The 13,846-nt window shown below is 39.9% G+C and overlaps 1 protein-coding gene across 2 annotated transcripts in view; it reads right to left on the bottom strand.

Moving 5' to 3' along the window:
• Positions 1–13,846, bottom strand: part of TOX (thymocyte selection associated high mobility group box) — a 230,517-nt gene that overhangs the window by 6,090 nt on the left and 210,581 nt on the right. For both annotated transcript variants that reach the window (XM_064442662.1, XM_064442661.1), the window contains exon 7: positions 8,225–8,611. In XM_064442662.1, the coding sequence (XP_064298732.1) occupies positions 8,225–8,611 (387 nt within the window). The remainder of the gene's footprint in view (positions 1–8,224; positions 8,612–13,846) is intronic.

Raw genomic sequence — 13,846 nt, 5'->3', positions numbered from 1 at the left:
GACCACAGATTCTCGCCTAGGCTGTAAATGAGCTCAAATTTCTTCCATAATCTCTTCCATATGGGGAATATCCCAAGTCACACCTCAGTACCTTAAGTGCTCTCTGAAGCCTCACTTTGCCCTTGATGACTCCAAGAAACAGACCATTAGTAGTGGGCAAGTTCACGAGCTGAATTCAGTGTCTAGTTGTCATGTAACATACTGCCCTGCTAATAAGGTAAAATAAAATGCACCCGTGGTGACCATAACCCCCACACTCCGTATACAGCCTTTTCACCAGGCTCTAAACCTGCACATCACGCTGCATAAATGACCCCCATGCCTGCAACGAATCCAAAGGAAACTGTAATTGAGCAGACTTCCCAATGACTTTAATTGGAGTTTTGTGTAATTAGAAGGCAGAAAAATTGGTTTTGTATATCATCATCATTTTTATAAGAAACATCACCCTGAAGGCGTTTCTAATTTATCTGTAAGAGGAAACTAGCCACAGAAACACATCCTACCCTCAGGCACTCAGGTTTACCTTCGGTAGCAGAGCCCCTGAGCTATCTCGTATTGGTCTTCATGAAACAATCGTATATACAAGAAAAACACTATATGGGGCCAGTAGCTCCAGCAGTGCTGTAGTGAAGCGTGCAAGTGAGCAGGCACAGAGACTCAAGTACTTAAGTAGCTAGAAAAGACAGTTCCCCAAGTCAGAGGAAGAGACCATCAGTGCAATATCTGATCCATTTCTTCTGGACTTAGGACAATTAGCTTAGATTTGGGAGGATGGTCCTGCGGTTTAAATGCCAGCATGGAATTGGGTGGGACTTCTCATATTTTCTCATGTTTTCTGTGTGTCCACAGCCAAATTGCTTTGGCTGTCTTCGAGTGAAGCATGCGTGCATTTGCATTTGGACTGAATTGATACCTCTCATGCTAAGGTTGGGACCACGGATCCAAACTTAATGCTCCAATCTGCAAAACAAAAGGTAACAACACTTTCATGTTGCACCTGCCAAGTTTGTTTAGTTTATAACTGCCCAGGACTGGGGCCTGTTTCTGTGCTCACGTGATAAATTTTAAGTCGGTGCAGAGGTATCTGAGCCAGGCTCCAGCTCCAGAAGCAGACTGACCCGCGGGCCGTGCAGGCACACCAGTGGGCAGGGGGGCAGCTCCGGCCTCTGCAGACACCATCTGTGCACTGCCAAGAGGCAGCACCCAGTACCGCCCAGCACCGAGCCTGGTTGGGGGTTACTGGCATACCAGCAGCAAAAGTAATAATGAGGGTGTTGGAAGGCATGTTTGTTAAGACAAAGTAATTTGAGAAACCTGAACTCAATATGAAAGATGGATAAAGTATGGTGATGATCAAAATGTAAATAATAACTTCAGCTTTTTCATCAGCAAAAAACACCTCTGGAAATATAGATCTGTACAACAGAGGGACACAGCCTTGTACGAGGCTTGCAGTAAATATTTGTGAATTTTTTATGTAAGCCCTTAACAAACAATGATGAAATAAAAAGTGCTCAGAAAATGAGTGCTTTGAGGTCTAATTAAACAATGCTGAATGTTTTTGCATTGTAATGCTCAAGAGAAAATCACCAACTGTTTTGCAACATGCCTAGAATTTTAAATTTCATTTTCTTGTTCCAGATTGAAATAAAAATAAGGAACTTGATAAAGATTAATTCGATGTCAGGAGGGACATTTGCTCTTTAATTAGATTTCTGTAGCCCTAGCAGTTTCGTTGTGCCACTGTAGCAAGTCCTAAAAAGCCTGCAGCAGAACTAAACAGTGATCCTCATCTCCACACTTTACTGGGAACTAATTTCATTTCCTGCCTGTCTGGAGAGGTATTTTCAACAGGCATCAATGTTTTTGTCTTCACGACTGATTTATTCATCAATCTCAATGTGATATTTTAAACCTTTAAATTACATCCAAATCCTAAAGCATCTGTTTATTACACAAGGAAATTGAAAATCTGTCTGTGTGATATCATACAAAGATTTTTCCTTAAGGTTATAAAGGAAGTTGACAGATATTAATGATTTTTTTTTTCTCTCTTGACCTCATTCGAAGACAAAGCATAACAAAAAAGGGGAAGAAATCTGGACAAATACAGCAGGTCCCTGAGTTTACTGTATATAATATATACCAGAAAAAATGAGGCTATTATTTTTGGCAGACTATGCAATCATCTTACTGTATACATTTATTTTCTAAAGGAAAAGAAATACCTAAAATTAGACTGAAATGAGTTATTCTTTAAAAAAAAAAAGTGAAATACATTAATCTTCTGCTTCTTTGTTATGCATACAATTGCAGCCATGGTTACTAGACATTAAGGATAGAGTTTTGCTTGCTCTACCTGTGAACCAAAGTGGGACAGAGATTTTGATGGGACTCGCCATCCCAGCCAATGCTTGGGTGAAGGATTTTAAGCAGGGAAGGAGATACTTCCAGCAGGGCTACTTAAAAAGGTTCCTTAACAAGGGCTAGGCATATTTGGGAATATTTGGAATCCTTGGTCTCATCACTCACCACACAAAACAGCACAGTCAACAGGCTGGAGAGGGGGGTATGCTCAGAAAGAAGCACAAATGTCTAAGTAGAGAAAGGAAAGAATGACTTTGCAAGAGAAAACAGGTTGCAGCTTCAGATCCAATTTTAGCCTGAACTGCAGTGAAATCATGCTGATTTGAATGATATGGGTTAAGACTGAGATCACCCGCTCCCAACTAAGCAAGAATTAAATGTTATGTCAAACCGAAGAAACAGACTGGATAGAAGCAACTCTGTATCAGTTATAAGATAATAAAATGGTAAGATGCTCGCATGAGCATTTAACGAAAGAAAAATTGCACCCTTCTAATCTGCTGGGATACTTCAAGTGTGTCAAAAGTGGATGAAAGAAAAACTGGTACACACTGGATTTAGGCTTTAACAAAGTAAAACCTTACCATGGCTCCTGTTAATCATATTTAAGAAAAACTTAGTATATTTCAGAATTAGAAGTTAAATATCATCAAAATCAGGATCTAATTTAAGTATGAGAATAGAAGTAAATGCTCATTCTTTAGAGTGTAAAGGATTAACGCTGTAAACGAGCACCCCGAAGGTCTACAGTAGTACCCATTATTTAATTTACTCATTAACTGTTTTGAAACAGGAACAGAGACAAAATAGTTTACTTTGCAGAAGTTACAAAAATATTTAAATAACTCAAACTAGAGAAGATTGTTTAAAAGAAATTTAAAAATATTTACTAATGCTAGGCATATGAGCAAAATGCTACTACCTAAATTTTACTTTGCCTTGTGCATTTCAGAACAATTTTGATGCATTGCATCAGCCGCATACTCCACAGAATTAATTGTTTTTAAAAGTAACAGAAATTGTGCAGTCAGTGAGGATTTTTGGCTACCAACGCTTCTGATCTTCTTGATGTTCTGTAGTTTTTGTGGACTCCTGGAGGAGACTGCCCTTCTCCAGCTGGCAGTCTCTCTTGGTTTGGCAGCTGCACATGTGCAGACAGGGGCTGCTGGAAGTGGAAGAGGACGTGCTGTTCCCTGTGGAGCTGATGAAGATCAGCTCATTGTCCTGGCAGCAGTGGGGGCAGAACTCTCTCCCCACGCCAGCACTTCTTATCCACCCCTCCTCAAAGTTACGCACAGAAGAGTTTGTGGAATTCACGCACAGTGATTTTGAAGAACTGTATTCCTGCCTGACAGGACTGAAATCTGGTTCTTTATGTGATTTTTTTGTTTGGAGCTGGCAGTCGTTCAGACATACCACAAGACAGCCTTTGATAAGAAACTATCCTCCCTCTTCTGGAGAAAATGAGTGACCAAATCTCCCAGAGCCGCAGTGTTAAAGCAGGGGTTGTGTGGACAGCGGGGATTCCCAGAGCCTGCTACCATTGCGCGTCACACTAGTAAGCCATGAACTATTTCAAAGCCGAGTGTTGGGGAAAAAAGGAAAAAAGAACCCACCATTAGTGGGATCTGTGACTGCTGCTTCTAACACGTCTACAGCACAGCCTGTCTGCAATGGTGGTGCACATCCAGGTGAGCCTGCAAATGCTTGTGGTAGAAGACTGCTAAGAAGCTGTTGACAGCCTTACCCCTCTCTTGCCTATTAAGCTTCACACTGCAATGTGACATGAGAAAATTTACCTCATTTCTTCCTAAAGTGTATTAGTCTGTCTGGTATGAGTGGTGGTGATGTTTCTGAAGAGGAAAATGTCTTCTGTTGCAAGGCATGATGTAGGGAGTGGGATGTTAATTAGTTTCTGTTCTTGCTCCTCACATAAATTGGATGCCTGCTGGAGCCTTTGGAAAAGTCTCCAGTCAAGTGTGCCCAGGTGGCCAAGAAGGCCAACCACATCCTTGCTTGTATCAGAAAAAGCATGGCCAGGAGCAGGGAGGTGATCGTGCCCCTGTACTCAGTACTGGTGAGGCCGCACCTTGAATACTGTGCTCAGTTTTGGGCCCCTCACTACAAGAAAGACACTGAGGTGCTGCAGCGTGTCCAGAGAAGGGCAACAAAGCTGGTGGAGGGTCTGGAGAAGAAGTCTTAGGAGGAGCGTCTGAGGGAACTGGGGTTGTTCAGCCTGGAGAAGAGGAGGCTGAGGGGAGACCTTATCGCTCTCTACAACTAACGGAAAGGAGGTTGTAGTGAGGTGGATGTTGGTTTCTTCTCCCAAGTTACTAGTGATAGAACAAGAGGAAATGGCCTCATGTTGTGTCAAGGGAGGTTTAGGCTGGATATTAGGAAAAATTTCTTTACTGAGAGGGTGGTCAGGCATTGGAACAGGCTGCCCAGAGAGGTGGTGGAGTCACCAACCCTGGAGGTGTTCAAACAACATGTACATGTGGCACTTCAGGGCATGGTTTAGGAGGCATGGTGGTGTTGGTTTGATGGTTGGACTTGATGATCTTAGAGGTCTTTTCCAGCCTTAATGATTCTATGATTCTATGAAAGGTTTAGAGTGGCCACACCTTTAGCATGGAGGAAATCAAACAACTGAGAGAAGAGGAACTGAAAAAAAAGTTGAATGAAATGCAGCTATCACTTCTGCTTTATCAGACTACATATTCTCCCATTCTTCTTGGCTGTCTTTTTATGAGGGAAGGTGGTCTGCGCCATGCTGCTGGGCACTGAACCTCACATCCAGAGTCCTCCTTCCCTCCTCACCATGGGCTGGACATACAGGGTGGTGCTACTCCTTTTCTTTGTCCTCACTGCTGTTGAGTCTGTGCTGCTGTCATTGTTTGGAGGGCTTGCTTTTTCCCCACTGTCTTTTCCTCCTTAGCATGCTCTGTGATCAGCAGAGGGTTTGCTCAATTTTGAGCACAGAGGAGAGCAGAGTCTTTTGACTACTGAATCAGAAGGAGGCCTTTATTTTCAAGTTATAGTTTCCTGAATTCTTGCTACAGGCCTCCTGGTGGCCAGCCTGTCCTCTGTGCTCTAATGCAGTATAAATCCTGGGGATAGTGTTTTCTAACGTTTCCTGAGTATGTCTAGAAAGAGTCATTCCTAAGAGACTAGACAGGATACCACTGTTCTGCTCTGGTATGGCAAATCATGATGTTGTTAGTACACCTGTTGCCCTAAAATTTAACATACTTTTTGCTTTGTCTTTGCCAAAATCACTCTTTAAAGGAAATGGATTATATATTTAAACCCAATTTGCAAACTGTGTAAACTGTTGTATGCTAAAAATAAAAAAATTGCAAGTATTCCAAAGTGAAATTAGATTTTCCGGAGCTCAAAAGTTGTATTGCTTTGAAACAAAAGCAGGAGCATAAGAAATATAAACTGGCTTGTAGATGTTCCACAGTGCTTAAAGAGAAATGCAGTTAAGATTCACAGTGTAGCATTTCAACAGGTAATAAGCACCTGTCACCATGAGTGAAGCTCAGAAATATCTCACCATGGTATCTTCCTTATAAGCAGCAGCCTTTCTGATGATGGAATATGAGTTGGTAAAAAGTATTTAAGCTGACCTTTCATGAGTTTAACAATGGAGAGCAGGAACATGGAGGTACAGCATTTTTTGCTTTACTGTACTCATACTGAGTAAAGAAAAAGACTCGTCATGGTACAGGTCTACATATTGACTTCTAGACACCTGTTTTCTACAGCCTAGTGCCCTGTGTTTTCTCTCAGGCTAGAAATAATTCAGCTGCATGCCACACATCTCACAGATGAGTGAAAGTACTCTCAAGCCATTGACACGCACACCATATGCTACAAGTGTGCAACTTATTAAAATAAAACATTGGACGATTCATGTTATCTTACCTTTTTTGTAGCATGTCATCTTTTGGAATAATGCCTAAGTGTTTGGATTCATACCATAATGACGATGATGTATGTATACATATATACATACCAGGACAGTATCTAACATCTGCACTACATCTTTTGCTAGCCCCTACTGTATTATTAATTCAATAAATAAATGCAGATTTTCAAATCTGTTCAGTGAATTATGCCTATCAATGATTCTGGAAAAGACATAAAGGGTTTGATCTTCTATAACTCTGCACTGGACAAGTAATGTACAAGTGACACTGAACTGGCAAACAACCTGAACTTGGAAGACTGAACTGCTTTGCAATAAAAACTCAAATATAACTATACAATCTCAACAGGCTGCTGTCACAGTTGTCATTTTTCATGTTTGATAAATGAATTAGGCTATTGCGTTGAGTCTCTGTCCATTGTTTTGCCTCTCATTGCTCTGAGCCTTCAGGTTCAACCAAGACTGCATCAAGCTTAGGATCTCCAGACAGACCCTCCTGACACTAGGACACTGGGTTTCTTGCTTTCCTGAAGGAAAGCCTTCAGGAATACATGACAGTAAAAGGCTCCACATTTGTGTGGCTGTAAGTCTGTTGAGTCCATTTACTCTGATCGTGAAAAATAAACTGGACTAGGAAAAAGTTGTAAATAGTTTACAAATTTTCCTTCCTGATTACTCAAAATCACTCTTGAGACTAAGATCTAAGCCTCTGAAAAAATCCAGATCATCCTGAGCACACCTTGCTTTACTTTCTGAACAACTAAATTTATCAGTCCAGATTGCTTTCAACTCTTCCTCTTTTTTTTTTTTGTCCTGCTTTGGAAAATTTCTTTCCCGTTAAATTGTTCTCCCAGCTAGAAGCTATGTTTTGTGTTCAGCTATTCCCATCTTTAAAGACCAATCTTGAGTTTAAATGTTTCCAGCTTGGAAAGCAAATGCAAATGCTTTATTAGAAAAGGTGAATTTATATAAATATTCAAAACATGCAGCAAATTCATGACTGTGTATTATCAAGCAGAACTGACAAGTTTTGCATATACAAATTTTGTAATTCTTGCAACTCCATCCAAAAAATGTTCATTCTAATGCTTCTGTGCAGAGCAAGATCTTACTATTGATCTCAGATATCATCCAATATGAAATGAAATTTTCTCTCATGAAATCAGCAGAGTTAATTTGCTCTAACCCTCCACAGTCCTGGGCCCAAAACTCACAATACTAGGGTTGGTCTGCATTCATTCAGAGCTCCTAGGAAAGGTATTGAGAATCAACTATTTAAAACATTGAGAATGAAAAAAAAAAAAGCCACCATATTGGGATACTGGAGACATCTCACTTCTTTCCGGTAAAAAAAAAAAAGCTATGTCACTCTAGCAAAATGAAGTTATGAATGCAGCATAAACCAACATACTTGTGTTCACTCAATCTAGCATGTTTAACACAACCTGTGCTGCTTCATGTTGCCTCTGACTGTTCCACATCACAGTCAGCACAACGGTATCAGCGCATGCTACAAACATATCTTTTTCTAGACATGCCTGCCTTTTGTTTGTAAAATATATCTCAGTCACACACTTTTATTTCAGGGTACTCCAAGATTTGTAGATGGATCTATGGACACACTTCTATTTAAAGGATGCCTCCTGAATCTGGGAGGGAGACAGGGCTAGTGTCCAGAAGAATGTGATGAGCATAGTTGCTAGAACAAACAGTTCCAGTGAAGTGCCCCATCATCTAGGTAAACTCCTTCATTTGTTCTTGCCTTTGAAAGACTAAGTCCTCAGACTACTGAGGTTTTGGAACCCTGCAAAATTAAAGCTAATCCATGGCTCTAAATCTCCCTCACTATATCAACTTCTGGATGACTTTTTTCCCTCAAAAAAAAATATTTCCCCACACAACTGAAAAGCTCAAACTTACTTGCTGCATTGTAGGTGAATGTAAAGCAGACTGGACCTGCATTGGTAGCTGGTTTCCAATGGACTGCTGCATTGAAATCGGCTGGTGTTGCTGGATGTTGAGATGCTGGTGCAGAGGGGGGCTGATCTGAAGAGGTGGCGGTGGGGACACAGCCATGTTTGCTATGGAAACAGTCACTGGCATTTGGTTATTGGGTTTGGGCGCTATGTTCCTGGGGATATTGGCATGCATGGCAGTGATGTGAGGATTCATTCCTGGTTGTTGGTGGTAGTGGGAACTGAGGTACAGTGCCGAGTGAGCCTGGGTGGGCCCATGAAACACCGACTGCTTTGAATTCATCATCTGAGGTTGTGGGGAGGCTTTAACATCAACAGGTTCACTGTAGCTCTGTTGAGAAAAAACAAAAAACAGACAATACTTAGAAGCTACAAAATGCTGCTGTTCTCCCCCCTGAAGTCTCTTTAAGAGTCTCACCATGGGAAAACACATATCTGGACCATCAAATTGTCCTTGACCTGGAGTCTGGTTATTACACTAGAATAATTAATCCCTGTTACTTTACACATTTCTCTTCTGTACTGAAAATAAAGAATTTAGCCCCTCTGCTTCCTGGCCTAGCCTGACATTTTGCTCTTTCCAAACTTCGAATTGGCATCACTGACCTAATAACCTACACAACAAAGACAACCAAGCCTGTCACATTTGCTCACATAAGCAGCCATTACTACTGTAATAAAATTTGATGGCCTAGTTGAAAACAGATTCAGGAGGGTGGATTCTAGCAAAAGTCCGTAGTGCTCTTTGACATCTCTCGTTTTCCCATCTGCAAACCAGGGATAAGAATTTCAGTGTCCTTTACCTACACGTGGATAAGTGCTAATTGTGCTTTATCAATTAGCTAACGTGATGAAGAGGTTAAACCCCATCCACAGTTGTTCTACTGCATTGAAAAAATATGCTAGTTGCTGTGCTGATACCTTTATTTTGAAGTATTCTGTGCTGGGATGCTATCCACATCTGTATCAAGCATGTTTCACAAGCCATGCATTCAGGAAAAAAAAGAATATTCTGAGTAATTTTGCTTTTAGCAACATTTCCTTTGTTAATCTAGTTGATAAAGTTCTGAAAATTCTGTTTAAAGCTGATGTCTATATAAAGTTAGACTGCATCAGACACGGTGAAGCTATATTTTTAAAGCTGGAAGAGTAACAAACAGAATATTAGAAAATGCACAGGTTTTTCAAAAATGCTATGGTCTACCCATATCTCTTAAAGCTGCTCGTAATAAAAAATTTCCATTAATGAATGTGCATTTTGATAATACTCTTTCTAATATTTCTAATATTTATAACTTGTTACATTTGATTTAAACTTGGAAGTTGTTTTCCATACCCTTATTTTCTTAGATCTTCTGAGTGCTAACTATGTGTGCTCAAATAAATGATGAAAAACATTTAAGAATTAACTCCTGTGAGCTTATAGGTGGGAATCATAATTTGCAGTTAAGTCATACTGGGATTAATAGCCAGTGAAAGGTGAAACATGCTGGAAAAAAATGGCAGAAATGTCCCTCTGGAGAAAGAAGTCACTTTGTCAAAACAAGGGCTGAAAGATGCATATATGCCCTTATTCGGTGACCTCCATGTCATGTTTGCTCAGTTTACAAGTCAGAGTAAGTTTCATGTTACTCTCAGCACTCCAGGGTCAGTGAAGTCTATTTGTATTCTTTCTGAAGGATGTACCATCACCAACAATCCGCTGACACGTGTGTTACTGAGATCGCTTCATTATATGCAACGATAAAGATAACTTCATTTTCCCTAAGTATAATTGCAGTTCCATTAGCAAAAAACCTTGTTTTCTCCAGTCAACTAAGGGAAATTAAATGAATATGATAAAATGAATGCAAATCTCTGCCTCTGTGGATCTGCCTAGCTCTGCTTGCAGGTGGATGTACACATGTGCAATATGTATTATATGCATGATTGCAAGACTCAGATACAGACATAAAAACCCACAGATAATAAACGATAGAACCTGAAAGTGGGTACAAAATCTGCCCATTTTTGGGGTATTCTTATTTAAAAGACTGGACTAATGCTCGCGATGACATGGGAAATATTCTTCCCCTCTCTTCTCAGCCGTACTTGCAGGACGCTCTCATGAATGTGGAAGCAAAGACCGGTGGGTTTGCCAAAACTTCAGAGATTCAGAAGAAGGTTTTCTAATTAGCAGCGTGGTCAGGATCCTTCTCCTGAGCGTCCCAGGCTCTTTACACATTATGAGAGGTGTATGCTGTTTCTTTCTTGAGAAACTTGAAGTTTTACTGAGTGCATCGCTCTCTCATGAAAACACCTTGCCTTTCCACAATGTAGCTGGAAGACTCTATCTGGTCCGAGCAGGGATAATTGCTCCTGATGTATCTAAGGGCAGATTGGTTAAACAAGTCCTCCTGGTGAGGAAGTATCAAAAAGCCTTTGCGGCACTATTTTCTACATACTGATACATACCTATATTTCATTTGTGACTACGAAGATGCTGTTATACACCTCTTTAACATAGATAAAGCAAACCAATTTAATTATTGGGTAATTCTGAGTTCATACATAAGTGGTGAATGCATGGCCCATACTGATAAAATTACAGTATCAGATACTTAGTATCATTTAATACTTGAAATACCAAATTATATTAAGAGGAATTGTACAGTCTCTGGCCAGAGATGAATAATACTTGCTTTAACCTCTGAGAAGAGCGCCTGCAAAGTGATCAAAAGGGACCGTTCCAGCTGTCTCAAGCTATCAGTCTGCTTTCTATATGTTTCACTACCTCCTGATCCAGTAAAAGGCACAACACTTCAGTTTCAAACCAAGTGTTTAGCTGTTACTTAGAATGCTTTAAATCATATGTGATCTGAAGCCAAATTGTCCAATATCAGTGTAAAACACATCAATATTATCAGCTACTGGGAATCTTGATAAATGAACCCATTAAATTCTATTCTTTAGCATAGTGCACTTTCAGCTTTGTATAAGGCTGGGTCAGAAACACAGATTTTCTAAGTTTTGCTGAAGCTAATGGAATAGGTGATGTCAAATATTGTGGCTTTGTTATGTCGCTTTACTTTCAAATATAGCAAGAGGTGCCAACAGGCTGTGCTATTATTTCAGGCACAATTACTGCTTTCACAGAGTAGAATGGGCATTGAACTTGTCCAGTACAGCATCAGACAGTCTTAGACAAGGACTTTTACTATGGGTAAACCTAAGAATTAAGAAAGAAGGGAATTGATTAGCCAATATGAGCTTCAAGTGCACAGTCATGTTCCCTAACTTTGCAGGTTGGAATCCAGTCAATTTTCTCTTGCCTTATCCAAAGAAAAAAGTACAGAAATAATTTAACATACACACACACACACACTGCTCTGGTTAATTAATCCGCCCAAAACCAACACAGACAATTTACATCTCTAATTCTTAGCATGAAGTTATAGGATACAATTCATTTACAGATATACGCAGTGGAGACCAAAATTACAAATCTGTACACACAGGCCATCAAACATTGAAGCCTAGTTTCTCCTACATGCGACAAGGTCTTCTACTAGACATGCAGTGAGAAAATCTTTTACCACTACTCTAAGTATGGTGTTGTAGACCCACCACTAGAGGGTGACAGAATATTATATTTAGTTAATGGTAGGAAGCGGTATTGTACACATGCATTAGTGAATACACACTAGGACCACAAACTAGTTTTTGCTGTCAGTCCTTTATGCTCTTTGAATGGCTTCTACTTGTTCTGGAGTTCAGGTCAAAGCCTTACTCTAAATCTTTTAAGTTCTTCATGGGCTAGGAGTAAGGTTTCTCATGGACCTGCCTCTCCATTTCACATCATCATCTAATACTGTTGCCTAAATTAAAAAAAAAAAGGAGTGAAGACAAAGTAGGTTAGGCCAAGGCAATGGAATGCTACAGAAGGAGTATGCCATTTAGGCACAATGCAAACGCGCCTTTTTTTTTTTTTTCATGAGTATCGATTGTTTTACTGAAAAACAAAGAAAAAGAGGGAAATCCCAACAGAAAGAAAATGCAAATAGAAGAGAAATAGGGAAAGGAAGGAAACAAAATTAACACTACTGTAACTCTTATGATAAAGAATATAATTATATTAGTTAGAAGTACTGGTTCATGACCCTCAGTCCACAAAATTATTCTACTTGATCATACTTCCAAGGAAATGTGTGATGATACATATGAATGATGTTCTTCAGAGAGTGTTGAGAATTGACCACTTTGCACAAAGTTTGGGAAGTGCTGAATCAAGTTCTTCCCCAACCCAGTTTTCACTAAACTTGTGCTTTTCCTTCCAATTCTAGTGCAAAGGGAACTTTCCCATCCACTTTCTACTCCCCTATTGTCTGCCAAAACTCCTTATTAATAATTGCCAAATTAGAGAAATAAATTTGGTTACGGGGTTAAACATTGCTTATCCAGTTGTGCTATTCTTTCCTAAGGAGAACTGCCCTGGGTCTAATAGTCCTTCTTATCACAGACTGAATTCAGGCACAGGGGGGTTGTCAGTTCCTTTGAGGAGAGAGGCACTGGGATGTCCCTCACCCCAAAACATCCAACCCACTCCTGCAGCTGAGAAATGATTTTTGGTACAGACATCCTGCTTTACCTAAGTTGTATTCAGAGAAAGCAGCAACAGCCTAGTGATGCCAGCCTGGCATCTCGATGGCTTCCTTTGGGACAGCATTTTACTTTAACTTTGAAAAGTCTATATTTGCACTTAAACCTTCACCTGCGGAACTGGGTAACCAAACAGCTGTTGAAATCCACACATGGGTTTTGATTCCCTTTCTAACTTGTGGCTGCCTTCTGGCTATCATTGGATCGTCTAACCCCACTTCTGTTGGAACAGAAACAACAGCTGTGTGACTGAAAGTAAAGCGAGGACATGTTTTAACAAGGCAGTACTCTAAGGGCCTGATCCTTAGACTACTGAATTTAATGGAAAGTCTTCTATTAACTTAAATGGATTTTGGACCAGAGCCCAACACTGTTACTTCAGTATTAATGTCTCGATGTCCATTTCATTCTTCACGAAAACCAGGTAGGACCTGGCTAACAGAGGCTGAGGAGCGCTGCTTTTGACCTATGCTTCTTCAGAAGAATACCTATAAACTGCAAGTGCCTATACTTCATTTTGCTTCTTTAACATGTTAATACACTTACTGTTAGAAATGTTGCCAGCAAGTAGGATCATATAGATATATATACACATATAGGTATACGAACATCTTCAATTTACATACTGTATACATGCTTTATATTCAGTATTCTTATTTACAATAGCATATGATGCCATAATATATGGGGATTAAATAAATACTTTTGCAATAACTTCATTCTAGTAAGCAGCGCTCAGCTAATATTGCTGTTCACAATACAAAATAAAAAAAGTGTTGTCTCAAAGAAACCATAGCTATTCAACTTACAGAGAAAAGTGGGATTTTTTCTCATTCTATTGGTTTCTCAAAAATAGTTAATGGTAAAAGCCCTTCAGCTGGAGATATATAATTTCAGCCATTTACAGATCAGCCATTATCTAAATACT

Source organism: Phalacrocorax carbo, chromosome 2 (assembly GCF_963921805.1).
Source record: "Phalacrocorax carbo chromosome 2, bPhaCar2.1, whole genome shotgun sequence".
In the NCBI taxonomy this organism is placed as follows: domain Eukaryota; kingdom Metazoa; phylum Chordata; class Aves; order Suliformes; family Phalacrocoracidae; genus Phalacrocorax; species Phalacrocorax carbo.
This window is presented reverse-complemented; position numbering and strand designations above follow the sequence as displayed.